The 27,451-nt window shown below is 42.7% G+C and overlaps 1 protein-coding gene across 1 annotated transcript in view; it reads right to left on the reverse strand.

Annotated features, from left to right (window-relative positions):
* arid2 (AT-rich interactive domain 2) overlaps nucleotides 1-24,892 on the reverse strand; it is a 39,248-nt gene extending 14,356 nt beyond the window's left edge. Inside the window, exons 1-8 of the mRNA XM_085136979.1 lie at nucleotides 24,360-24,892; nucleotides 24,143-24,236; nucleotides 23,075-23,172; nucleotides 9,714-9,847; nucleotides 3,207-3,425; nucleotides 2,804-2,871; nucleotides 1,868-1,937; nucleotides 1,506-1,756 (exon numbers count right to left, since the gene is read on the reverse strand). Coding sequence (XP_084993105.1) covers nucleotides 1,506-1,756; nucleotides 1,868-1,937; nucleotides 2,804-2,871; nucleotides 3,207-3,425; nucleotides 9,714-9,847; nucleotides 23,075-23,172; nucleotides 24,143-24,236; nucleotides 24,360-24,451 — 1,026 coding nt within the window. The 5' untranslated portion in view covers nucleotides 24,452-24,892. The remainder of the gene's footprint in view (nucleotides 1-1,505; nucleotides 1,757-1,867; nucleotides 1,938-2,803; nucleotides 2,872-3,206; nucleotides 3,426-9,713; nucleotides 9,848-23,074; nucleotides 23,173-24,142; nucleotides 24,237-24,359) is intronic.
* Nucleotides 24,893-27,451: the final 2,559 nt, after the last annotated feature.

Raw genomic sequence — 27,451 nt, forward strand, 5'->3', positions numbered from 1 at the left:
GCGCGAAAAACAAACTTCAAAGTAGCGCTACCCGTTCAGCGGGAGGCGTGGATGACGAGCGGCGATAAACTTGCGAAAAGCAAGTTATGCTCAACTCCACCGGTGGAATCTGACAGCGTGGAAAAGTGTGAAAACATCCATGATCACCAACGGATTTTGAAGGGCTGGACTGCTGCATGATGGAGACACCGCCACGGCCCTTCAGAGGGTGTTCGACTCTGACACTGACAACGAGGATTTGTTTGGTTTTGAAAGTGACAACGAAGGAAAGAAGCTGAGAGTGGATGACGAAGCCATCCTGAGCCTGTTCATTTCCGACACTGGAGAAGAGGACTTTGGTGGTTTTAGTGCGCAGGAAGAAGAGAAAGATGGTGGTGAATGACTGACTTTTCTTCTTGTTAAAGCCGTGTCACTGCACCTGAGCCTAAAAGGTAGTCCGAATCTCTTTGTCTGGTGTGCTGTAGGTTATTGTTATGTACTACATTTGTTACTCGTTTATGAAGCACAGTACATGTTTCGTACTTGTAATTACCAGTACTTGTACATATACCTAAAAAGTTATGCAAATATGTACCCGTGACTTGTTTTTCAAAATATTAATTAAAGGGGTGTGTCTCAAAACAGCCATCTCTTTCCTGACAATTCCCTTTGTGCATATTCTCTTACATATGATAAGTCAACATTGAAACATCTGCGGCTTTTAGTCAGGTGCGGCTAATGTATGTACAAAACAGGATTTTCCCCTGATTTTAGCTTGTGCGGCTAATATTCGGGTGCGCTTTGTAGTCCGGGAAATACGGTGCTGCTACAGCAGTGGACACTCATTAACCACAGGCAAAGTTTCAGATAATAAGGCCAGCATGCATGGAAGTAATCCTTGCCTCTAGTAAGGTCAAAACATGAAATCACTTAGCTTGAAATGATCCCAGACTTTAAATATGTGGCTAACTAATGCCGGATACACCCGTCACGCTGTCATTTCTTGCATGCCACACTGGCAGTTTAAAAGAGAGAAATTGCAGATTGAACTAGAGTCTATATATTTTTGCTGCTGTGTTTTGGTAAGGCTACAAAAAAAAAGAAAGAAAAAAAAACAACAACACCTACACAAATCAAATATAGAGCACTGCTTTTACTACAGCCTAACATGTGCCACTTCAATGAGGCGAAACCCACAGCTCCACAGATCTGCTGGCCACAGATGCTGCTGTTATGACTGGAAAATCGCTGCAGAGGGGAGGGGTTTAGCTAACACATGAACTGCACTGAAGGACGCCATCACACTAACATCAACTCAACTTGCTGTTCTCAAGCTCCACTGAAGTATTTTGGGTAAGAAATGACAACTCGGTGTGTCACAGTGACCTACATTTGAAAGCAAATTTCCTTCATTTAGTGTTCAGCTTAACTACTTCACTGATCTGACACATATCCCTAACACGGGAAAGGGTACCTCCATGTGAAGCTATTTTTAGCACATTGTACCATCACAAACCCACACCTACCTCAGCAGCCACGTTGCCCAAAGTGTCCAGTCCGAGCTGTCGGAGTGAGATGAGGTTACAGTGGGCGCAGAGCAAAAGGAAGCGCAGGCACGTTCGGTTGGCCGCCAGCAGCTTGACGTTGGCCTCCTCGAAGGAGAGGTTACGCAGGATGACGGCAATCTGCAGCACCCGCTGGGCCTCCATGTCGCTGATGCCCGCGATCCGCGGAGGGTGGAACAGGCTCTGCCAGCGCTCCGCGCACGACGTACCATCTGCAGAGAGAAGAGGAACAACTTGCAGCGGGTGAGGGTATAAGCACATAGTGTATGAATGGGAGGGGTGCTCAAAGGAGGGACACGTGTACTGTATAAGTGTGCATTTACCTTGTGCTGGGTTGTTCTTGTCCCAGATCAGCTCCCTGACTTCAGCGTCCTCCACCACCTCTTTCCAGAACTGTGAACAAATAGAAGCTCTTAGCTGTGCACTCCAAATTCAGCTAATAATTCAGCTGGATCCAAATTCAGCAGCAGTGAGTTTTTGGGAGGGCTGCCTCGAACAGCCCTAATAAATCTGCAGCTACCACAGCGTGAGCATAAAAATGAACTAAGCTGGGGTATGAGTAAGTCAGTTAGACTTACTTAAGGAGCAACCTTAACTTTAAAAAGAGGGTGACCTCTGTGGTTGCAAAACAAACTTGAACTTTATAAAAGTGCAAGAAAGAAAAATGACCATACTGCTCTCATGATTTATGCTAGTAAACATTGTCAGTGGCATAGATCAGATCAGCTCACTGTGAAGCTGTAATCTGACACAAGACCTGCTGCCAGTCTTGTGGCATGATTGAAATATTACAAAAACAGACTTTTGCACAAGACTGTACAGTTTCAAAATAAATAAAAACAAGTCTTCAGTAAATTCAGAACAACCTGTAGATGTATTGTTGATTTGAGGTCAGCCTTCCAACTGGATACAAAGTATCTTTGACCTCACTGTGACCTCCTGACTTGGAGCCAAAGTAAAGCCTGTATGACTGAGGTGAAATTAAATCCTACAGTGCATTATTTGTCAGTCCTGACTCGACTTTTATGCATGCCTCTTAAATCGACTGAGATCAAAGTCATTTGACCTCCATTCTGTCTTAAAGATGCCTCAGAGAAATCCCTTTGTCAGGATTAACTGCTGGATTCCTGCCAATCTTCACACTGTACAGAGTCACACGTGCTCTGTGGCTTCTCAGTATAAGCAGCGCACATTTAGCAGAAAAAGGTTGGAGAACATTAGACTTTTTGTAAAAAATAAATTAAAAATGTAGAACTCACCCTGACGAAGTCTCGGGAGGTTTTCTCCTTCCAGTCCGTCCCAAACACCCCGGAGAAGCTGCCTAGCGCTGCAAAGACACAGAGGGATGTTAGAGGGAGCGCCTGGGCTTAGCATGGTATTATCCCTCTCTTTTCCCTTCTTCTTCAATTCCCCTTTGACAAATTATATTTAGGGGGTGCTAAGAAGACAGAACCTTTGATCCTAGAACAAAGAGGTGAGAGAGGGGAGGCGGCAAACTGGGAAAATATTTGGAGATTCATGCCCACAGAATAATTGCTCCTCTTTAGTGAAGCACAATTAAAATGAAAATGCTTTTTTACTAAACCAAGGTAAACAACCTCAGTCTTTTTATCTAAATGTTATAATGCTACTGTTCAGAATGTGAAGAGCTGAGGAACGTACAGTCATCAAAGACGCCGGCGTGTGCCAGAAGCAACGTGACCAGTTTGGGGTCCTTGTCCAGCTGCATGGCGTGCTTGCTCTCGTTGGAAAGCAGCGTGCAAACGTTAACGGCAAAGTCCACTTCATTGGGTAGGCCCGAAAGGAGAGACAGCACCAGTTTGTTGTAGTCACATGGTGGAACGAAGTCCGTAGACAGTCCATAGCTTTGGCGGAGATAGTCTGAAGGGGAAAAAAAACACAAAACGAGAATTAAATATCAGTGAGGTGGGAGAAATGTCACATACCTGCTTCTATAGCAACCTCAAGCAAACAAACTCAGTTGAGGTTATACATGTGCTGTACAGGTTATACAAAACATATTTTATACATAGCAGTCACAAAGTCACAATAAACACACTACAAATCATCTAAAGTAAATAAGGCTGTTTGCTCTTTGTTAAGTAAGGTGTCACCACCTTACTTAACAGATCCTGGATCCTGAAACTGATTGGAAGTCGGAGTGAGGAGGCCAGCGTAGGTGTGATGTGATCCAGCCGTTTCTCCCCGTCAAAACACGAGCTGCTGCAATTTAGTGCAGCCAGGCGACAAAATAACGAGCAATCAGAGCCAACATATGAAGAATGCCAAGAGGTAATAAAAGCATGAATTACTCTGTCAAAGTCTGATGGCAGGAGCTAGGCCTTCACCTCACTGAGGAGCTTTAGCTGCCTTATTCGCTGTAGTCATTTTTACACGTGCTCTGTAGCCCTGAACCTTTCCAGGAGAGAGTGGGAACAAGCGCTCAACACCTACACTGAAGCGTCTTTAACTCGCCAGCTTTGTGGTACAAAGTCTGTGTGCTGATGTGAGAGCAGTGCAGGTCACACAGCAGTGAAGCGGTGAGCACTGTGGCCTCACAGTGTGGAGCCTGTATGACACCCTCCCCCTGCAGTCCAAAGACAGCCATGTTAAGATAAATAGTGACTGGCAATCTGTCTAGCTCACGACCCTGACTTTGACAAGCAGTTAAGATGACGGATGGAGAACATGGCTGACAAAAACTAATGCCGTGTGCTACATTTTTACAAAAGGGTAAGTTCAGACTGTGTCGTGACATCTTTCAGAGTTCAAGTATGAGATCAGCTTCTGATTTAGCTGCGACGCTGTGAAGTAATGTCACTTAAAATAAAATAAAATAAGACGCTGTGATAGTCACGACACGAGCGGGTGACAAGTGTGAAAGAAGCCAAAGTTTTAATTAGGAGGTTTAAAGTCAGGTAAGGTTCATCATGGGCCTCCTGTCATCAGCCATCCGTGACTCTGCAGTGGGTTTGGAGTTTTATTTGAATTTAAATGATCAACAATGAAGCAGGACAGCACATTGCATGAGTGTTTTCAAAGTAATGACAACATCATGTAAATCTGAGCATCTGAGCAGTGAGAAGGCGGCGGCCTTCAGCCGGTCCCTCAGAGGACTACATTTGCCTGCACACTTTCAGCAAGTTCAGCCCCTGTTTCCATTTCCTTTAACTGAAGTTTCAGCAAACGAAATGGGCACGAAGATGTTTTTAGCTCAGATTAGTCTGATGTGTCTAGTCTCGACTTGTGAACACCCTTTAACTTTTAATTGCATCTGAATGCGAATCAGTTAACCTCCATGATGAAGGTTTTATAATCAAAAGACTTGTAATCCCAACTGCTAGCTGTGTGGGGAAAACAAGGCCCGATTTCACTATTACTACTGAGAAGCTCTCCGGTGTGGAGGTGCAATCATTTTGTAAGCAAAGACCTGAGATTCCTCCTGTGTTACTGCCAGATTTTCTGCCATCCATCATTTTGTGTGCATAGGTGTCATTTCCCTCCCCCAAACAGTGGCTATTTCACTGTGGTGCTGGGTCTTTGTAGACTGCTGCCTCTGGAAACCAATCATAACAGAGAGAGAGAGGGGGAGTCCTGCTGAGTGAATCTGATTTCCATGCTGAAAAGGTTTGTGAAGCCAAATGTAATTCAGCTGAGCTGCCATTATAGCAGCTACGGCTCTATTCAGAAGCTGCCTGCCTGAGCTTGTCCTCCAGCACCTGCAGCGAGCCGGCCGCCGAACAGAGGCGCAGAGGACTGATAGACATCGGCTCGTCTGACGGGTGCAGGCTTTATGAGCAGGAATGAATTAACAGTTGTCGCGGGCCTCGGAGACAACAGCGTACAGAGAGGCTCGGTGAGAGGTTTCCAGAAAAGCTGTCAAATAATTACCGCTCACTATGCAGTATAGTTATATTTAAATTCAGGGCCTGTGGTACAAATGGGCTTCATTTCTCAAAGATCTACCAGAGGCAGTGCACAAAAATCAGCCAGTATCCGCTCACTGCAGACACATCAGTGTCACTGTGAATAAAAGATACCTTTTTGCCATCAAGTATGTATGTAAGGGATCTTCATGATCACACCAACCAGCTAATATCGGTCTTCATAAACAATTTTATGGTAGCTCCAGCTTCAGTAAGTGTTGCAATGAGAACACGAGGGCCATCCCACTTGCGCCGAAGCTTTGCTGTCATGATGGAAACTGGCAGCTGATAAATCAGCCATACATTGCAAACACCAGCCAATAGCAGCCTTGTTAATTGTTACTGGCCTGGCAGCGAATCAGAAGGCAGCGTCTAATCGGAATCTGTTGTGTCAAATCAGTTTTACAGCAGTTAAATGTTCAAAGATGGCGTGATTTCAAATGTTGGAGTTTACAACCAGCATCAAAATGTTTAAATAAAAACAAAAATTCTAAATCAGCTCATAAAAGAAGGTAAAGAAATGCACATTTACCATTTATCGCTGTGACTCTTAAATAATATAGCCAAGATGACCATGTGCCAAGCCTACAAGTATGCTAGCAGCCTGTCAAAAGTCTCAACTTCAAGTTTTGCAAAGATGATTCCCAAAACGTTGAGGGCCAGACGTCAAACCAAAGAGTTTGGTGCATGGCAGCAAACATTCATGGCACCTTAAAAAGGCCTCATAGTTCCACATTATCCTAATAGAGCACATAGTTCTCACACTTAAAACTTACTTGTGATTCCTAAAGTTTCTAAAAGCAGAGCGCTTTAATCATGAGCCCCCTAGTCTGTGGAAACAGAGCTCATAGTTTGCATTTGGGCAACATACAGGCTCTACGTTTTCTACTGTTCTTTTTAGGCTCAAAACTTTATTTTCATATAGCTTCTGTAAACCCAATTCTGAAAATGTTGGAACGATGTAAAAAATTTAAATAAAACCAATTAAATGACTTAAAAAGCTCATAAACCCATAAATGTTTTCACAATAGAACAAAGAAAACATGTTTAAACAGATGTTTTACCATTTAATGGGGAAAAAATGAATTCTAAGGCAGCAACAAAAGGCTAGAAAACTAAGATATCCAAAAAAGACACAGCTGGACAAAGATTTTGCAACTATTTAGATCAACTGGCAGCAAGACAGTAACATGCCTGGGTATAAAAAGAGCATCTTAGAGACCCAGAGTTCCACTCATCTGCAAAAAACTGTCTATAAATTGTAGAACACTTGTGTTCCTTAACATAAAATTGCAAAGCCTTTGATCATCTCATCATCTACAGCAAATACCATCAAAAGATTTAAGAGAATATGGAGAAATCTCTGTGCGCACCGAGCAAATGAATGCCGGATGCCTGTCATCTTTAGTCCCTCAAACAGACGTGACTCTGACATGGAAATCACCGCATGGGCTGTTTAATGCTGCAATTAGCAGAGCAACAAACTGATGAATTCATTAATCTTCTGTAATCTATTTTCTTCTTAAATATACAGCTTGTCAAATGTGTTGATGAAAATATTTTCCAATTCATTTGTAAGTTAAGTGCTAATATATTTACAGGCAAAACCTGAGAAATTAAGCCAACAATGAAGCCATGATGAAATTGGTGGTTGCAGCTCTAACTCTGTGGTGGTCAGGTTATTACCACCTTTGTGTGCTGCTTGAAGTTAGGTGAATGTACAGCTGCTGTTTCGACCTTTAATGGTGAAAACAACACGCTGAGAGAACCACAAGCATAAAAAGTGTGGGCGTCGAAAATAAAAGTCGCCGTAAAGCTACGCAGAACTGTTACACTTTGTCATCATGAGCTCTCCTTCCATCATACAGATTACAACTGATTTAAAATGAATGGTTTGAGCCAAGGGCATGCAAGAGCGTTTGAGTATTACAAGCACAGAATTAGTGAATCATCACCGCTCAATACGACATAATACTTACAATCACAAGCTTTAGAAGAAGAAAAAAAAGCAGGAATAAAAGTGTTCTTTGGCTGGTGAATGAAGGTGGAAGGGGGAAAAAAATAAATAAAACCCTTACAAGCCACAGTTAAGTTCACCACCATTTTTTCACCAGTTTTCTGCCCCTCCATAGTCGTGTTTTGGAGTCAATTAGCTCAGCGGGCAGCAAGGAAAGAACCTGCGACTGAAAGGCTGGAGACTCTAATCTAAAGTGAGGCAAAGGGAAAACCAACAAGTGCTTCCCTCTTCCCTTCATCAATAACTGTTGTCAGGACAGTCAATTACCTCTGAGAGCAGCCCAGCGGTCAGCTCTACAATGTTGTGAGGCTAATGGATATCTCACACTGTGTGTGTGAGCGCCGCCTGACAAAACAGACAAGAGGCCGGCCTTGGATGCATACGCAGAAACATTTTGTGTGAAATATAATGTGACTCTTCAGGGGCTGCTTTTTGTAAAGAAAGTGGCTGCATGCCTGGCTTTGAAAAATAATTAGTCAACGCTTAGGTGTGTGTAAGCAACTTCCAAGAAAATGCAAAAGGCACAGACAAATCACTGCACGCTTCGCAGGCTCAGCTCAAACACAGCAGCACTTAGCAAGGTGAAAACTGAATTAAATGAGTCACTGTGTAACAAAAGGGATTAAATGAAAAGTACAATAAAGCAGAGTCGTGAATTGGACCAACAGCAGAGAGGCTCGACTATCCCACGGGTCGTTTACTTTAGTTATCCTGACGCAAGACCAAAATGCAGACTTCTGCTAAAATAACGCACATTGGTCTCTTTGGTTTTACTCGTACACAGACCAATCATGCTTAGATTGCTAGTCAACCTCTAAAGGAAAAAAACACTCATATTTTAGAGTCTTTGAGCCTCTCATCATGCCATCTTTCTCAGCAACAAATTGATTAGCCATCACAGATCAACAGTGACCAGCTGGTAGATGTCATTAGGTTTGCAGATATAGGTTAACAAGGCAGACGCCGACTGTCTGAAGAAGCAACTGAAAGACTGAGACTGAGGCTACGCCTCAAGAGCAACCTGGCAGGCGAGCCGGTCCATTCTCTCAATTGGACCAAAAACTACATAAGTCACCAAATACACTTGTTAAGAACAGTTCACGCACCTGTGCAGCCAAGCCAAGCAAAGTCTATGTGTGGGGTAAACTGGGCTGACACCAATGTCTGGCTTTTCCCGGCAAAGAATAGACCTTCACTGAGTAACTACACGTAGCAGTAAAGAGACAACACAGGGCGTTTGCAATCTTGTAATATACTACAGCCAACCCTGCCAGGAGAATCAGGACTGAGGGGGTTTCCTGTGTAGTATTTGGACTGCAGAGAGTATAAAGTCTTGATTATATGCAGTCGTCGACACCTGGTTATTCAATGGCTGAGCAGTCATTCCTACCATTCAAAGTCTGCTGCCATGGGTAGTTGAGCTATAATGTAAATTATCCACAGTCAGGAAAACAACCAGGCACGAGGTCATCTGCGTTAAGTCTGCCGATCACTGTAATTCTACATCAGACGGACCCAAGTGGATCCTGGTGGACTTGAGGTATAGTTGAGCCTTAACAGACCCAGTCTAAACAAAAACCCTGCATCTTAGCAGGCGGATCTGGCATCTGCGTATAGCACAAAGGCTGTGGATGAAGGGAGAGCTGACTGCCGAGAAACACACATAAGGATGCCCTACGCATGCTTAAAGGCTCAGACGTTTAAAACTAGAAAATTACAATTAGACGTTTTACAAAAGGCTGTATCACATGAGCTCATTAGTGTTTCTAACCTCCACAGCAGGAACGAGCAACGAGGAAATGAAGCCTGCTTGATGCCAGAACATGAAAAGCTCACATGAATTTGTAACGCACCACAGCGTGTTATCTAACACTATCGGAGACAAAGCTCTCAGATTCGTCACAATAAATTCAACTGATGAAAACAAAAATCCTAGAAAAAAATGGCAGAGTCGTATTTCTGTGCATATGCTTAACCTGAGGACTGATCAGCTCTGCATTTGTTGCACACACCCAGCACTGATGAAATGATGCGCTGCTGCAATCATGCCTGTGTGAGGACTGAGTGCTTGAGTTAGCTAAAGGGCAGAGACAGACCGAGACACAGATGGGATGAACTTCAGAGAAAATAACAAGTGAGAAAGAAAACGTATGCAAGCAGAAACTGGATACCCGTACGTGACACAGACGTGACAGAGAAACACAGTGATCACAGACAGGACTTTACCTGATACAATGTGTTGCTGGTAGTTATAAGAGTTGGGAATTGCACCGATTGGAAGAGAGGCTTTGGGATTCCCTGGCTGCGCTTCCTCGTCATCCTCTCCGAAGTGGTGGACTTTCTCATACTTCTCCAAGTATCTGTGCGGCGGGAAGAGACAGAGAGAGGGAAAAGAGGATAAGCAAACATCTGAGCTACTTCCTTTTCAAGGTGCAAGGTATGTTTGTTTTTTTTAATGCACACGGGCAGATTTTTGAGAGCACAGAAGGGCTGAAGTCGATGTTTTAGAGTTTTAAATTAGTTGTTGGCTGAAGCTGTTCTAAGAAAGAGGGCAAACAAAATTCCAGATTAGCTGGAAAACGCATTAGTCTGCGATTTTCTCTGTTTCCTTCAGCAGCTCCTGGTCATACTGAAGAAGCTACAAACACACTCAAAATGCCACTAACAGCTAAATGGGTTAAAGTATGCTATAAAGCAGAGGTGTCAGACATAAGGCCTGGGGGCCAGAGTCAGTCCGCTAAAGACTCCAATCTGGCCGACTGGACTGCTTTAGAAAATGTGAAGGAGAACTTTATTACTCTTAACTGCATTTTCATCAGTTATACTTCTTTTCCTGCTGACAAAGGCCTCCACCCATTCATGCTACAAAGTGAATGCCTAATGCAACAATTAAATGGCAGAAAGTTCCTGTTTTTTCAGTATCCACTATAGAAATGTATGACTTTTACAGTAGTAAAAGATTACTACTACAGTAGTAGTAATCTTGCTATTTTTTATTACAGGACAGTCTGTGCAATGAGCTAACAGAACATTTTCAATACTGTTACACATTTATTTCTTACACTTTAAGCCCAAAGCATAATTTCTTTATCATGTCAAAAAGCAGAGATATCATTTTCTACTTCTTTTTCTGATATTTAAAAATACCTGAGGGATTAAATGTGTCGCTAAACTTCCTTACACTGACAGAAAGGAGAGCTTACGCTGGTCCGGCCTGCATAAGATCAAAGAGGGACCGATGTGTGCCACAGTGTAAAATCAGTCTGACATCCCAGCTCTAAAGCTTTAGGAAACAGAGGCAACGCAAAGACCGTTTTCAATTTCAGCTTTTTCTAAATCCGGATCTCTGAGTCGGAGAACAAAAACAACAAATAACTTTTCTTCATACACACATTTCCTTCAGTGATACGGCTTTAAATAGCTTGGCGAGAAGAAGCCACAAAACAAAAGAGTAGCCGTGATGGCAAAGATAGAAAGAGCACAACTGGCAACGATTTGTTTATATAATAAAAAAGAAGAAAAGAAAAACCCCAACACAAATAATGCCCTGTGATAATCACACACTCCTGCATGGTGAAAAGTCCACTCTTGAATTTTCAGATAGTGTTAAACATGTGCAACTATGCCCGATAAAAAAAACGAACAAACAAACAGTAAAACTAAAAGGAATGAAAGAAAATAACACTGTTTGTAGTTACTTCTCATAGTTGCGTTGGAGTAGGTTTATATTGTAAAGTGCCAACACTGAAGTACTACCATCCTTAAAGACACAGCTACTAGACGATACAGCCGACCGCATCCACAGTAATCTCTCACTGCAAAAAGCCACTGATTGGAAGAAGAAGAACCCACAAGCATAGGAGAAACTACACGTGGAAGACAGCAACTAGTGTGGCTGCCAACACGGATCTGAACAGACAGGCTGATAAGAAGAGAGTCGGGTACGGAAGCACTTTGCGTTTGAAGCGGATAACCACTAGCTGATAACTGATTCTCAAATGATAACATGCAAATGATGCAATCATCCTTTTCAGACCACATGAGAAAATGCTTCAAATTTAGTAAAGCACCTAAAAGATCTCACAGAACTCAAGGTGAATGAGTTTCAGTTTGTATTAACATTAATCGCATGTCATCCTTAAACACACTTTAGCATTTTGTTGACATTCCTGCTGTGAAGTCAGCTGTGACCCCCTGTGTTTACAATGGCTAACGTAAGATAAATGCTTAAAGCTAATGTACTGTAACTAACATTACACCTTGTAGTCACATCAGTAAGCTACTCAGCAACCATCCTAGCATTTCAGTCTGTCCTGTCAGCTAAACATATTCTTAACATTTCCTGTTACTTTAATTTACAGATGAATGCTTTTATGTCCATTTTTGTGATTTATTTAGGCTAATAAGTCTAGCAGGTGGAGGGGATTTAGGGCAGTGTGTCAGATTCAGTTAATCTAGAGCTAAAGCAGAGTCTCTTTGAGGAATGCCCACATCGTTTCTGCAGACTCTCCTTGCTGCTGTTATGCATGTTGCAGACAGACGATTCACAGCTGGTCCAGCTGAAGAACTAAAAATGCACGTGCTGAGTGTCACTGCGTCTCCTACTAGGATGAGAAAACGTTGATGTGATCGACTCTGGACGTCTCTGTGGGAAATGTGTTACAATAAACTATTTGGGAGATACTAGAGTGAAGTAACTACATGAATACTGGGCCATAAGGGAAATATGTCAATTAACGTAACACACTTCAAATTACAAGCAGAGTTGAAGAATGAGACGATGGAAGTAAGATCAACACCTGCTTTCACTGGAAACAGCAAAAATTTATATAAATAATGTGCTCAAATTAAACTCAAAGCAATACAAGTAAAAGGAAAACAAAACAAAACAAAACAAAGGCAACTAAAATTTCCGCAATGAATGCGACCTGTACACAAAAATGCCCTGAGGCCTTTGGGGTCACTTTACTGCTTTACTTTATTAAAACTATGTTATGTTACAGCATTACCTGCTGGTGTTATTATGAGGAGTGCTTTGTGTCATCAAAAGGAAACGCCCCTTTGCAATAAACTCTCTCGAGGGTGTGCAGCCTACTACCCATTTACTTTTGAGTGATCTGACTTTACCTCATTGCATAACAAGGTGATATAGGCAGTATTTCCTCTAACGTAAAACTAGGACCGAGTTTGTTTGTTCCCTGACTGTGGCAGCTAAAAGCAAATGTCTGCAACACCAGCATCACAAACAGGCCAACACGGCAGTGCTGCGGCCCTCAAACCGGTTCTTTAAAATGTGAAGTCAAGCTCCTTACTGTGTGACTTATCACCCTGGCACAGAATCATGCAAATACTCAACTAGCTCCCAGCTCGCCAAAGGAAAAGGCAACACAATAAACACACCAGATTTCTCTCCCCCCCCACAAAAATGCAAGAGTTCATGTTCACTCCTAAACTGCCCTGCAATCACTAGAACTGCAGAAACAAAGCAGGGAATGAAAGGAGCTAAACATCCTTTTATGGGCTCTGAAGTCTTAAGTAAAGAATGACGCACAATGGAAATAAGCACACAAAAAGAAAGTACCGTCTTTGCATAACATGCACACCTCTCACAGTCATATAAAGGGGGGCTTTGCATGCTTTCTTAAATTTTAAATGCCGCACTTTCCATGCACCTGAACTGCCGGTTGTTAGGCAACTTTGATTTCAAATGAATGAGCTACATCCACATTTTCCTCACTTTTACCTGCTAAAAATCTAAGGTAGAAGCAGCTGCAAGCCGAAAGCAAATTCCCTCTCATTCTTGGGAACTTCTCACTCAACTTGCATGGAAAAGAAAAAACGTTCTGAATGAGCATGTGACTGCAGATTCAGACTTTCTTACATATCATAAATACCTCGTAAAAATGTGCCAAAACTGCACACACACACACACACACACACACACACACACACAAAGTAAAATACCTTAGTATTACCAGTGTGGCAAGCCCAGCTTGTGTGGCTGTGAGTCACAGAGCGAATGCTGTTTCTGAATTAGGCTCTGCTAGTTCATCGTGGCCGAGGTAATCCCCCGTTTGCTGGCTGCCGGGTGACACGCTGGACTATAAATACACTCAGCCTTCATTTGCAGAGAGAGAGAGAGAGAGAGAAAGTGAGTGAGGGAGGAAGAGCAGGAGAGCGATAGGGCCTACTCCCGACTGCAGCGTCATCAACTGCTGTCTGAGTACAAGCATGAAGAAAGAAAGGGGAAAAAAAAAAAAAAAGAGGCTGTGGGTTAAAAAAAAAAAAAAGAAGAAAAAAAAAGGGGGGTGCATGGGAAGAGGGGAGAGGAATCGGCTGCAGATGCTTGTGCCTTCACTTCCTCTTTTTCCCCACCCTCATGCGCGCATTTTGAGAGAAACATCAGTCCCCTGCAGCTTCAGTAGCACGCGACCACCAAGCAGCACAAACCGCCGTGGCTTGCCTCAATATTATTACAACCGTTTAGGGAAGTGTGTGCATGTTTTTTTTTTGGTGTTGTCACACAGCGCCTATTTTCCCTCCAAAATAAATGGGCTGAGCACGCCGGCATGGGGGAAACTCGCAAAGCGCGAGCAGTGATGAGCAGACGCCAGCGCAGACAGCTACTGTCATTAGCGCGGCGTTATTTACGGACATCTGGATCAGGGATTGGCACTCTAGACTTCAGTTACTACCCAAATGCCCCCAGTGCGTGTCAGTGTATGAGAGTGGACTGCCCCCTGCTGGATGAGGACGCTGAGATTACAAACACACACAAAGTGAAAGTTTCTGCAGAGAAATGTTTGCTGGGGTTTAATGGAGTTGGCTGCCCAGCGCAGGCTGAGGGTGGTTTACTTTGTCAATAATCACAGGAGCGATTATGGAGGTCACTGAGCCAACTGAGAGCGGGATCACTGACAGCACTGATCATTTGTTCAACTTAAAGCCAGTACAGAGCATGCATGTCAACTGACTCATGATGATGCAAAATGGCTTAAAGAAGACCAATCTTTTCCTCACTTTCTAACATGCATATAGCGTATATAAAAAGGGTGGAGACGCACACTTTTTCTCCTTTTGGCGCTGAAAAATGTCAGTAAGCGCAGAAATCCTCATATGGTCATTTCATGCACTGCTTTGTTTACGAGTGGTGGACAGTCAGAAGAAAGCTGCCTTAAAAGCAGAGCAGCTAAAGCAGAGGAGATGTATCGATGCCCAGAATGAGACATGTAAAGATTATTTTGAACTGTGAGTCATGCAAAGCCACTCCTGTAGAATCCACTAATAAAAATATGGCATTGAGAATGAAAAGCGCCACATTGGCACTGTGCTCTGCTGAATGGAACCAATGTGCATCACTGTTAGAAGGGTTTCGCTTTATGAGTCTGGCCAATCAGAGTGGGATAGTAACTCAGAGCAAAACAGCGTTTTCTGGGGCCAAACTCTTTACTTTTGCAGTTCCTCCAGAAACACCACTAACTCGTCAAGAAAAAGTGTGACCCGAGTGTCTCTATCTTTTTTGGAAAATCCTGACATGAGCTGTTAAAGGGTCCTTTCCGCTGAAAAGGATGCCTCGGCTACGTCGGACTTTGCGATTATAGCTTTTCACCACGCAGGCACATCATCGCCTTGAAAATGGAGATGGTGACCACTCACACATTTTGTCTAAAACCAGTTATTTTGTAACACTATAAATAGTAGGATGAATCACTGGTATGGCTGTATATTCAGAACTAGGGCTGCCACGATTAGTCAACTAGTCACGATTACGTCGACTATCAAAATTGTCGAAGACTAATTTAATAGGAATAAGTAGTAGGGTTTAAGAGTGTAATAACAGACTGAAACAGAAGATGGCAGCACTGCATGTACAAGGATGCCAGCTGCCGTTAAACCCCGAAGAAGAAGAAACTGTGTCCCAGAATTCATAGCGCGGCCCAGCTCAGTTTCCAACAGTGGCGGCAGTTAGTTAGTTTTAATGTTACTCTTATTACTCTTTCTGGGTCACAAAATAAACGTTTAACATATTTTCAGACGAGAATGTAGCTGTGTAAACTTCAAACATCTGCTCAATTTATCAAGACACCACACACACACAAGCGCTCCGACGTTTTCGGAGACGTCTGTTACCGACTAGCTCGTTAGCTAGCCGGGGTTACAGGCTCACTAGAGCCCGTGAGAACACCGGACTCCCGGAAAATCGTTTTCAAATCCACCGCCGTCTTTCGCTACTCAGGTTAAATATATATATATATATATATATATAAGTCACTTAGAGAAATTTTATTGTTTGGTTTTTTTCAGTATTTTATTTGTTCCTGAGTAAATCGGTTTGGCTGAGATTAAAGTTATAGTTTTTACACAGCTGAATAAACGTCAAGCAGACAACTGATTATCAGAAGTGTGAGATGCTCGAGAATTTACTCCGGTGTCCTGTTATATTTTAGATAGCAAGGAGTTTATTAAACTTCACTGAAACAATCTGCAAATGTCATTAAAATTTAATAAACTATCATCTTGTCTTTATTTTTAGTTAGCACATACCTTAAACACTTAAAGCTGTAAGCTAATGATCGTTATATAAGAGCAGATGCTGCTGGTGCAATAAGCTGTACGTTTTACGTGCAATGGATGATGATCTGATTAGTCAAATAATCGGTGACTAGTCGACTATCAAAATAATCGTTTGTGGCAGCCCTATTCAGAACATGCTAAAGTGTGATCCATCCAAACTGTAGCTGTGATTGGTTTTGTGGGTTTCACTATTGCCCCGACAAGAAGAAATCAAAAAGTATTTCTATTTTTTTCCCCAAAATAATCACCCTAATTTCATTACTAAGGACATTTGTTTATATAATAAATGTAAAAGCTGCAATATTACACTGAGGGATTTTCTAGGCTGTTAACTGTCTGGCTGATAAAATTGGAGGGAAAACAAAAATCAGCCTAAGTGGTTAGTCTGAATGTGAGAAAACAGTTCAAACTGAGCACAGTCTAATGGATGAGGTTAGAGACAGTCTGTGCAAATATTGTATGTGCATTTATGAGTAATTTGAAACAGTTAATTACATTCTTCAGTAAACCAGTCGTATTTTAAATGCAGTTCATACATGTGGCACTTTACGCTGTGCATAACACAATGACACGTGTTTACTATGTGTGGCCAACGCGATCAGAACGACAAGAGTCATTTAAAATAAATAAATTAAAACCTTCCCAAAAGCAGACACATTTTCTCGCTTGGCTCCGAAGTTATCTGCTTTCATTTCTTCTTCAAATCCCATCTGCCTTCACGGGTCCCGAATGCAGCAACGAGACCCTTTTAGACACTTAAGGGGGATCCACACAGCAAGCGCATGGCAAGTGGGACCAGCGAGTGGGCTGGTCGCTAACTGACCCATCAGGTTCTGGTTGACAAGGTAACCCTACTAATATGTCAATCATTATTTTCCTTCACTCTTATTGGTAGATGCTTCGATCACTTGTGTCAAAGCTGTGGAAAGCTTAATCTGGGAGGCACGCCTGCAGAATAATGACTTTGGTCAGACAGACAGGTATCTGTAGGTCACACTTTGGAATCATCGGTTAACTCAAGCTGTACACTGACTCATACTTCTAGGGGCCGACAAGCAACATGCAGTTTACCTGTATGGTCGACTAGTGGCCCACATTCCTAAAACACAACATGCTAAAAAAAAATATTGAAGTCAGAGCTACTTCAGCTTACTGGGAGCGTGCTCAGCTTTAGGTTGCCAACTGGCTCTGGCTCTCTTGTAATTTGCCTCCCCCACCCCTCCTCACTCAGACCATCAGTCTATAGATCTTCTCTGCACAAGGTACTTTGACTGCTCACGACTTTGAAGCCACATCTATTAATGATGGCTCAGTTCACTTCAGTAAGATGTGATGGTTAACCTGCATGCCACCTTCCCTCAATTTGAATGCAGCCATCAGTGATATGCCTGTGCCTCCCCAGGTCAAAGTCTCCCGTGAGAAGGCCTATGAAAACAATAACACTTGTATGGGCTTATAAAGTGTTTCTTACTAGTGCTTGCTTTAATTGTCTATATAGCATGTACATAATCTTATCATGGGTGTCTTCCAGCACTAGAACATTAGAGATTTACTCTTTAGAGAGTTTACTCTTTTAAGACACGGGTTGCTATTGACTTGGGATTGACTAAAATACAGAGAATAATCTCCAGTTAAAAGCAAACCACAAGCTAAGTCATGCAGTTCTGCTAAAGAGCTTAAGAAAATGGTAAAGTCTGGTTGTGGCTCTGTCAAATACATCTGCCTGTTAGCAAGGAAACTGAGAGAAGGAGATTAGGCTATCAGTGGTGGCCAACAGTGCTGGAGGGCAGGTCAAATTACAGACAGACCCCAAAAAAAAAAAAAAGGTCCCAAGAGCCTTCAGATGTTATCTGTGATAGAAAGTTTGCTGTTGTATTATGCAACATCTTCTACTAATGTGTATAAAACCACAGGAGGCGGCACTGGTCCACATGCCTCTCTCGATAACTCATCTTCATTTAGGCGACCCTGAGCAGCAGCTAGGATGGAGCAGGAGGAATACAAAGAGAGCTAATGCAAGCCAGATCAAACGCCACTTCATCCAGATGTTTCAGGAGAACTTACAGGAGGCTGTGTAGCATGGCACAGGAAGCAGAGTGGCACCAAACAGCCATCACGGTGCATGGCATAATCTGATAAAAAGGTGTGAAAATTAACACCTGCTAGAAAAATATGTGTGCAGTGCAAAAGCTGGGCAATAGTTCAATGTTGTGTTTTCATTAGTTTGTTGCCTTCTAGAAACAGGAATATCACGTGTGTAAAGCTGAGGACCTGATGTTTAACGAACTGCACAGATATGTGTCGTTAGCGGTGATTCCACACTTTATCTGGAAGATCCGTGTAGAATGTGCAACAGCTGATTTATTGGACATTCATCAACTCGTTTGTTTTTACCATTAACCATTACTCTAAGAGGTCACTACCATTTGAGATTTATTTAATAGATCCTCATAGGCCCTTCTCACCCTTATTCTGCAAGTTACTGCTAACCAGCTAACCTCAGCCTTTCCCATTTTATATTTTCCCTGACTAGAATCAGCCCTTAACTGCTTCCCCAAAGAGGATTTCGCCCTATACCGGACATACTCCAGCTCCACCAGCTCTGAAAAGCCATTCTAACCAGAACCTGCAGCAGGTGGAGAACTGGTTGATGTGTCATGCTCACCAAAGCTACAATAGCAGAGGAAGAGTCCATACATGGCTACAAATAAAAGCAAACAAACAAAAAAAAACAGGTGTGACTTCATATTTAATTTGAGAATGCATGCATGTCTCCTGTTGCAGTGCACATGCACTCAAATGCAACCTACCATAAATAACACATCAATCTAAACCGATTGCCACCATAGACAGTACAAAAGATGGCTTTTCAGACCCAAAAGCTACATCAAAGTCAAGGTTCAAGTGCCTTAGACATACATGCTTTCAGTGCACACCAAGGGGTGATCCCCGGGGTAGGGGGGGGAAGACTAACCAGAACATAAAGTCCATGTTGTGAATTTTGGTCATTTTAAGAGTCAGAAAACGTGTGACCGACAACTCATTAACCAATGAGTTTTAGTCATATCCATTCCTACTCGTCAAATCTAGTTTGAAAACACCAACACGGCAGCAGTGAAAGTATCCCAAACCAAAAGCAATGTCTATATTTCATTCTTCGACTGCAATGTAGATCTATTAACAGATGTTATCCCTGAAAGTTGCAGTTACTTCAAAAGGTTTCGGTCTCTTTGGGCAAAGCATGGTTCACTATGCAGACAGAGTAACAGGACACAAGATCCCCAAGGCTGATTCTATTCATTTGACACTGTCTCCTAAGAACATACATTCAAATAAGCATAAATTTGCATTAATCATAATCCACTAGCAGTGATGTCATGCTCACATGAGTGTACCACCTTCTAATTGTAAGGGTCTAAAAGAAGGGTCACATGGCAGAAACGGTTGAGAAATGCACAGCTAACAGAAGAGGACTTGATGTGAAACATCCTACTATTGAGTGAAATGAGTAAACCCATGAGCGGGATTGCACCTGCTTCTCCGTGTTGCTGTTAGCTTTTAAAGAGTGGTCTGCACAAGAAGCACCCTGCTGAACTCTGCAGACAGATCGCTTAGTGTTGGCTGATTCAGCATCAAGCAGTATACACAAAGACCTGTTTCTGTTTGTCTAACCACAGTATTGAAAAAAAGAAGAAGAAAAAGCAAACTCATAAGCATAGCATGAGTCAAAAGGTGAATCCAATTTGAAACACTCATGAATGAACGTGTCAACAGATCACTGTCACGTGTGCTCATCAAATCAGACTTATGATTTCAAAATAAATGCATTTTTAAAGAAGGCATTTGGATAAATAAATATAACATGAGGGGCTTTCTGAAAACTCTCCCTGTTTAACAGTTTAAATGTGTTACTGAAAGCCAGAATAAGCCATAAGTACAAAATAAAACAACTGATGAATTGTCCATTTGAGCTTTTGCAGAAGCTGGAGTGAATGTTCCTTGATGTCAGGCTCAAGGGCCCTATTTCCTCCCAATGGGGTTGCAGCAGCGAGGGCAAACAAAGGTTAAAGCGGGGTATCCGTCACCTGACTTGGTTTCTAGGTACAGCACACCTCAGTTTGGGAACAAAAAGTAGTCGAAGACTAAAGCTATTTCAAAACACTCTTCATTCACTCTCAAATTACAGAGTTTGCCCGAACAAACTGCATGATGGTGTTTTAGTGGGAACAACAACAAAAAAAAAAACAAGGTTGTGGAGGTTCAAAGTTTGCTCCAAACCACTTCCAAATAATATGAAACTACTAATGGAAGAGAAAACCGTGGGAGATGTGAAATTGTGTTGACTGAGAATCAGTTGAATCGTTGCAGCCGTGGGAAAAAGTGGAAGCAGTGTTGAGTAACTGGAAGCCAATCCAGCAAAATTCAGGGTAGAGTACATATAGATATGTCAAATTATAGAAAGGGTTAAGGTAGCAGGCTGACAGGAACAGATTTGGAGGGGAAACGTATAAACTGGCTGCAGTGATGTAGCAGACTGTCCTATCATCTGCCCAAACTCCTTAAATCACTTAAAATTTTCACACTTTTTCATGTTGTGTACAAGTCTTTAACACTCTCCTTCACCGCCCACCCTTGGACAACATCCTTCTGTATGTCTGACTGACTGATCAGGGATTTTCTCAATGTCGCACCTCTTATTTACATATGTATCTCGTGCCCCGACACTGCCAGTAAACGAGGCCGAAAACAGAGCTGCGTCTTGACTGCGCCCTCAGAGTGTCAGAGTGATCTGAAGCTGGCGCTTTGATCCAGGCGCGAATCCGTCCACCCCTGAAGTTGACATGAAATCAGCGCCATTGGTGAGGATTGATGTCAAAGCAGCGCTCACAACACGTTGAAAACGAGCTGGAAAAATGTTTCTGGCACGCGTCACTCACTTATTACAGTGACATTCAGATATCAAATAGATGGCAGTGGGAGCTGGCACTGAACTTCAGCGCTGCTTATTACTCTGCGCTGAGTGGGAAGCACTGACCAGAGAGGGGGACCAGAGAGGGGGCCACATCGTGATCGTCCCATTCATTCAGAGAAAAGAAGTCAGGGCAACAGGCGGCGCGATCCTGGTGAAGATTTTCAGAGCTGTACTTTTCTACCTGCAAACTATTGGAAAATAATGCAGAGAGTGGATAAAATAAATAAGGAATGAACACTTTAAGATGAGCCTGTTTAAGATAGCAGACTAATAAAAAAAAAAAAAACTAAACTGCACCCAACCTGACAATGCCCTTAATCATCACTTATAAAACAAACTGTTGCCTGTGTGTTCACAATAGTTAAAGGAGCAAACATTGCTCACAAACTGCCAGGCTGTCAGTGGTTACAGCTGGTCATTCAACTGGATAATCAAGGTTAACTGATATTAGCAAACATCCACCCAGCTCAAGTGTCCTTGAGAGAGAGAGACACTGAATCAGACACTGAATCTGAACCCTGTGTACCTGCCTATGACCTCTGAACCCCCCTGCGAGACAGCCAAAGAGAAATTTCCTCCACAGCATTTACAACATTCGCCCACTTTTTGCCAGGCAAAACTAAAGGGGGAAAGAAACAGCACGCAGGGGAGAGAGAATAGTCTCTTCATTATCAGCGGCAGTTGAAGCAAGACAAGCCCTCGCTGCCCGCTGCCTCTGACATCCACTACACCGAACCGCCTCAGATAAACTTTAGAAAGCAGCTCCGAAGGCTCTCGTGACACAAGAGCGCGGCAGCTGTAAGCGAGGCCTCCTTTCCTCTATGTCTCATCTTCCTTCCCAATATTATAGGCAATAATTACAGTGACTAAGCTCAGCGAGACAGGTGAAAGAGTCTCAGATGGCCGTAACGTTTATTTATATCATTTTCTGACTCAAGTTTGCATCTGGTATTTATGAATGTGGTGTTGACATAAAATAACAGCTGCATTTATTGCTCAAATTGTCCACGCAAAGCAAACTTAAAGAAATTCAAAAGCTGTTTAATACTAAACCTGTTAGATGCAGGCCAAAAAAAAAAAAAAAAAAGGGGGGGGGGGGATTCTTATGTCTGTTAAGTTTTACTTAGGCTGTGAGGATATCTGCATAAATCCCAGCACAGAAAACCAAACAACTTTGCACTGCAGCTACTCGCACTGTAGTAGTAGGAGGACTAGAGACGACTAACTGCTGTCTTGTCAGAGGTCAGGGCTTCCAAGTGGACCATTGCACCAAATCACATGATCATTTGCTTGAGAAAAGCTGTCTTGTAACGCATTCTGCCATTAACACTGATATGTAGCAGGTTAATACTTTGTAACCAAGGTGGTATTAAGACTTTGACCAATTCTAACTGCACTATTCTAACTGCATTATTTTATGTCTGTGGGTAATCTGTGAACTAGCAGCAGATAACTTGTTGACATAGAAACTTGCAAAATATCCACGAGCGGATTACAAGTGTTTCACTGCAGGTGTGATCCCTCGTAGGCAGGTGCTGGTGAGGGGAACAATCGTTGCATGCATGAGGAAAGGAGTACAGCGAAAGAAGCCAGCACCAAAACCACAAATGCCAGCTGTTGGAGAAGGCAGACTCTCATCATGACAGATAACTTGGGTTAAGAGTTTTGGAGGGGGTCTGTGTGAAATGCACATCAGAGCCCACAGATCTGCTCAGTGGTGCATCAAAACCAAATGTCCTCTCCTGGCTACAACATTTTCACCAGTTTGACATACAAAAATCCTGCTTTTAAAAAAAAAACAAAGCTAAGATCCACACATGACAGCCCTCACATTTAAGACTGGTGTTCTTATCTAGCCCTGCCACAGCAAAAGTACACAATAGAAACTTAAACTGCCTGACACAATGTTGTCCTAGTGCAGCTTCCCAGCAGAGAGGCGCAGAGAGGGCTGGATCCTGCATGCTGACTCCATCTCTACATTTGTAAACACTTCCCACATGCTACCTGAGAGGACAAGAGCTGCATGCTCCGTGCCACTTACCGAAGGTAGTACTGTTTTAAAGCGAATGCAGCGTTGGAACAACTCCTCGGAAAGTTAAACTCCTCTCCAAGTTCAATCCATTGGTTTTTGTCAGATACCTGAAAAGAAGAAATGAGTTCGTTAAGAGATGAAAAACACCGGCGAACCACAAACAAAAAAGAGCGGTTACACCGACAGCAAGCCATCTGGTCTGCCACAGGTTCCCCCCGCAAAAAAAAAAAAAAAAAAAAAAAGAGGCAACACTAGAATCATTAATCAATAACTTTTGGAAACTGCTCTAAAATATTTTAGGAGGAGGGAAGAAAAAAAACAGAGTGTTTAGTATAAAATTATTATTTTCTATAAGTTTAGCCTCACATGTGTTTATTAGCCGTGCTTATTTACAATTGAGTACAATAGGTACAACTGCCTGACTCCCTTTAGGACATTATCGTTACTGTTCAGGCTAGTTAGCACTGTAGCTAACGAGCTAACTTGACTTTCCTCATTTTTGGCGTTAAAACCTAGCGGGGCTAAACTCCAGCAAACTGCCCCCGGCGGTAAACAAATGCTTTAGCTTGAGGCGACCCGTTTGAATTAGGAGTGGGCTTTTGGTAGCGTTTACTGTATGCACTGCATGGGCCTGTGAGGCCTACATTTTGTCATCAGCCATGAAGCCGAAGAAAGATGGCTATGGCGAGAAAGAAAATTCAGGCTTCCCCCCCCCCCCTCCCGGGTGAAAACTACCGGTAAAACCCCGGGCGAGACGCCGCGACCTAAGCGGTGTTTTCCGAGGCCGGGCTCCGAGCCGATAATCGATGTTAAACGTGCCCGCTAATTTTGAGTCGCTCCAACTGCACTCTGACTCGGAGCGGTTGTACTCTCAATTCAAACCACACACAACAACACAAGCCACCACATTACATAGAGATACATGGCAAACTAGCACAAGGCCAACACCGACCCACTAACGCTGTTCTGGAAGCTTACACTTGTCCCGTGTTACCCATACAGAGTTGTGGAGTGGTCCACCGGGAAGTCCACGGAAGGCAGAGTGTGGAGAAAATAACACTTTTAGTTCGCACTCACCTTAGCAAAGCCACCTAAAGAGACGACTCTGATATAGAGAGCATTCAGATCCAGCTCTTTCCCACCCACGATAGGAATCTTCTTGAACGGCGATCTGTTGGGAAAACACAATAAATAAATCCACATTTGTTTAAATAACACTTCTGGCAAACTCGCCGCTGCATGCAATGGTGATTTAAAGTTATATTTCTTGGAAATAAAGACGCCCCAATCTCACCCTCTGCTTTGGTGAAATTGCCGCAGCTCGTCCAGGAAAGCCTGTCCTTTCCTTCGCTGATCTAGTAGATTTTTCCCCGTCGAATTTGCCATTGTTTTTGCATGCAAAAACGGTTATACCCCACTTCAGTCGCTTCTTAAGACACCAAGGATCCCATACTCCGCCGGCGCTCAGTCATTCGCCAAGCTGAGTGTTTAAAAAAGTTAAAGAAATAGCTGATAGCAAGAAGAGCGGCAGCTCGCTAATAAAGACTGATGCACACAGAAAGCAAGCCCGATTCAAGCCCGTACTAAGTTCCAGCGAACAGTCGCAAATACGACCGATTTACCGGCAGGTTAGAAACGCCATGGCAGAAGGTGTTGAATTAATGCTTTTGGTCGCGGTTGTATTCGTTTGGAGTGGTTTGACAGTGTGTTACGGACGCAGCTCCGAGGCTATCGCACACACTGTAGAGCGGCAGAGGGATCCAGTTCTCAGACAAAAAGATGTGAAGGCCGCGGAGGCCGGCCTACCATGCGTGCAGCGACCTCTATGCCCGAAAGGGGAACTGCACCGTCCAGAACCGAGCGACCGCTGGAACAATAGAGACTGTTTTCTTTTTTAGGGACCGTCTGCCCTCTTCCCTCCGTGTGGAAAACGGGTCAGGAGGTACTTGGAAATGTCCCGTGGGGGAGGGGATAATACTAATTAATTGAGCACCCTTATTTTACCAATAAAATACGAGAACATATTAATCGCTGAATATTTTTATAAAAACAAATGCAGTAAAATTATTTCAAAATAGCCTTTACAGAAACTCTTTATAAACTGACAAGATATTTTTATTATGCTTTTCTACAGTAGAATAAGAATTAAAGATACACGGTTCATCTCCTTCAGAAATGAATGAATATAGCGATCAAAAGATCAGTAAATTAATAATAGTCTTTATATATGTTTTTTTAATCCTGTAAACAATTTCCATTTTAATGGTGATATTACCTAAATGTTTACATTGCACACTATCCTGGTGCAGAGATCAGGGAAATCTTATATGTTCACGGCGACTGTGTAGCATTTATGGTGGTGCAAAATTTCCCTGCACACTGTAATTGCTAACTTTAAAGTTAAGGTTTTTGGTAGTTTGCATATGTTCAATACAGTCTTCAAGTGTGTTTTTTTCCTGCCATGCTGCTTTCTTTTTTCTGGTAAGCTGCCACTATCCCTTGCTGACCACTTCAAAACGACTTTATCTCACGGGATGGTTGGAAATTACTCCTGATCCCTTTTTCCTGCAACTGCCAAGCGGATATCTTCTTGATGGGGTTACATTCAACCATTACACGTACCCCTTTGCTCAATGAAAAACCTGTCACAAAATGGCGGAGACGTACGTTAGCAGACCCCATTTTGAGGAATTGACACTAGACAGTGGAAAAGTGCATGTTCCTGCGCGTGGTTTTCGAAATTGGGCTCTTTTTTGCAAACAATGTGCGGCGCAGCGGAGCTCACCTCGCGCCTGTTTGGACTCCTCACCCGTCAACCGAATTCTGGGCTAACGTGTCGGTTAGGCGCTAGCCCGTTAGCTTTAGCGAGCGTTAGCAAAATTCGTCACTAATCTTTTCTGAGGGAATCGCGCAAAGCCAGCTACTCTGTCATATTTTACGCCGACGTGAAATCTAGTTCTACTCTTTTTCGCTGCTACTTGATAATAAGAGCTTTTTCTGGAAAGAAATTGTTGCCTCCGTGAACTCTTTGGACGGTAGCGGTGCCTGCTTCCTACTTTAGCCTGTCAGATTCCAATCCCCTGTAATCACTGCTAACAAAGTTACCTCTCCGTATGCCAGCTGCTTACATAGAAGCTCACAAGCAGGCAACAAGGATGCATATTATCCCTACAATCATCAACCGCTAAAACCCTTTTATTACTCTCAAGAGATTTGAGGAAAGGCTAACACTGTTAAGGGCGTGCTAAGTTTTGTAGCTAACAGGCTAGCCGTGGTGCGTGCGTGCGATCACAGGGCAGTTGTAGCTAAGCCAAACAGCATTTAAAACTTAATTTTAACAGTTGAAAATTGTCAGTAAAATGTTGTTGTTTTTTTTTTATTATTATTTTTGGGTTGGTGCTACCACCACCGACCGGTTTTGCCGAGATAGCAAATGTAAATGCAGAGCGAAATGGACGTTTATTACGCGTTGTCAGTAAAATGGATCTCTGCTAACATTTAGGGCAGAAACGTTCGTAAATGCTGTGACAGTTTACTGTCAAACACCAAAATGTTTATTCTATGCATTTGAGTGTCATAAGTAAACAAAAACCAGCGGAAATGATTAACAATCAATAAAGAGTGGAATTGTTGGATACTGCGTTCAAATTTTAGAACTATTATTTTAGAATAGTTAAGATTTTAACAGAGCCGGCGTTAGTGGATTTATTCTTATAGTGAAGTACTTTTGAGGATTTATTTGGACTAAACAAGTGAATAAATACTACTTCTAAAGATTAGCTGTTTGTTCTACTAAATCCTTAGCCTGTTGTATGATAAATCACAGGAACCTTGAAATGCTTGCATGGTTCAAGAAAGTCAATCACCTTATACTTGTTTATAAGTAGAAAAGTTTTATCAGCTAATCTCCAGCTCATTTCCTTCCTCCCACAATCATAAATGTACCAACTAAGGTGAAAGACAAATACTACAAATCACATTCAGCATTATTAATTAATATCCCTAAAGCGCACATTGGGGAACCATATAGCTCTGGCTTTCCTCCATTTATTATAATACATTAATGAAGCGATGAATAGTGTGCTGTGGCTGCATTTGAAAGCTCCACAATCAGTTATGCCATCACTACAGAGGTCCTCATGTGATGTGACAGTCAGGCCTCTCATGACATATGGCGCAAATGGGGGCAGTTAGCCCAAGCTGCCTGCAAGCACGCAGACAAAAGATCCCAGTGGGATGCTAACCGCATGTAACGTCCTTACACTTCCCTCCACCCTGTGGCCTCTGCCGGAGGTCTTATCGCACAGGAGTCATAGTGTTGAGGAGCCGTTTGGTGGAAAAGGGCTCCATCTTCTGGTAGACAGGCATTGTGTGGAGGGGTAGTGA

Source organism: Neolamprologus multifasciatus, chromosome 17 (assembly GCF_963576455.1).
Source record: "Neolamprologus multifasciatus chromosome 17, fNeoMul1.2, whole genome shotgun sequence".
In the NCBI taxonomy this organism is placed as follows: domain Eukaryota; kingdom Metazoa; phylum Chordata; class Actinopteri; order Cichliformes; family Cichlidae; genus Neolamprologus; species Neolamprologus multifasciatus.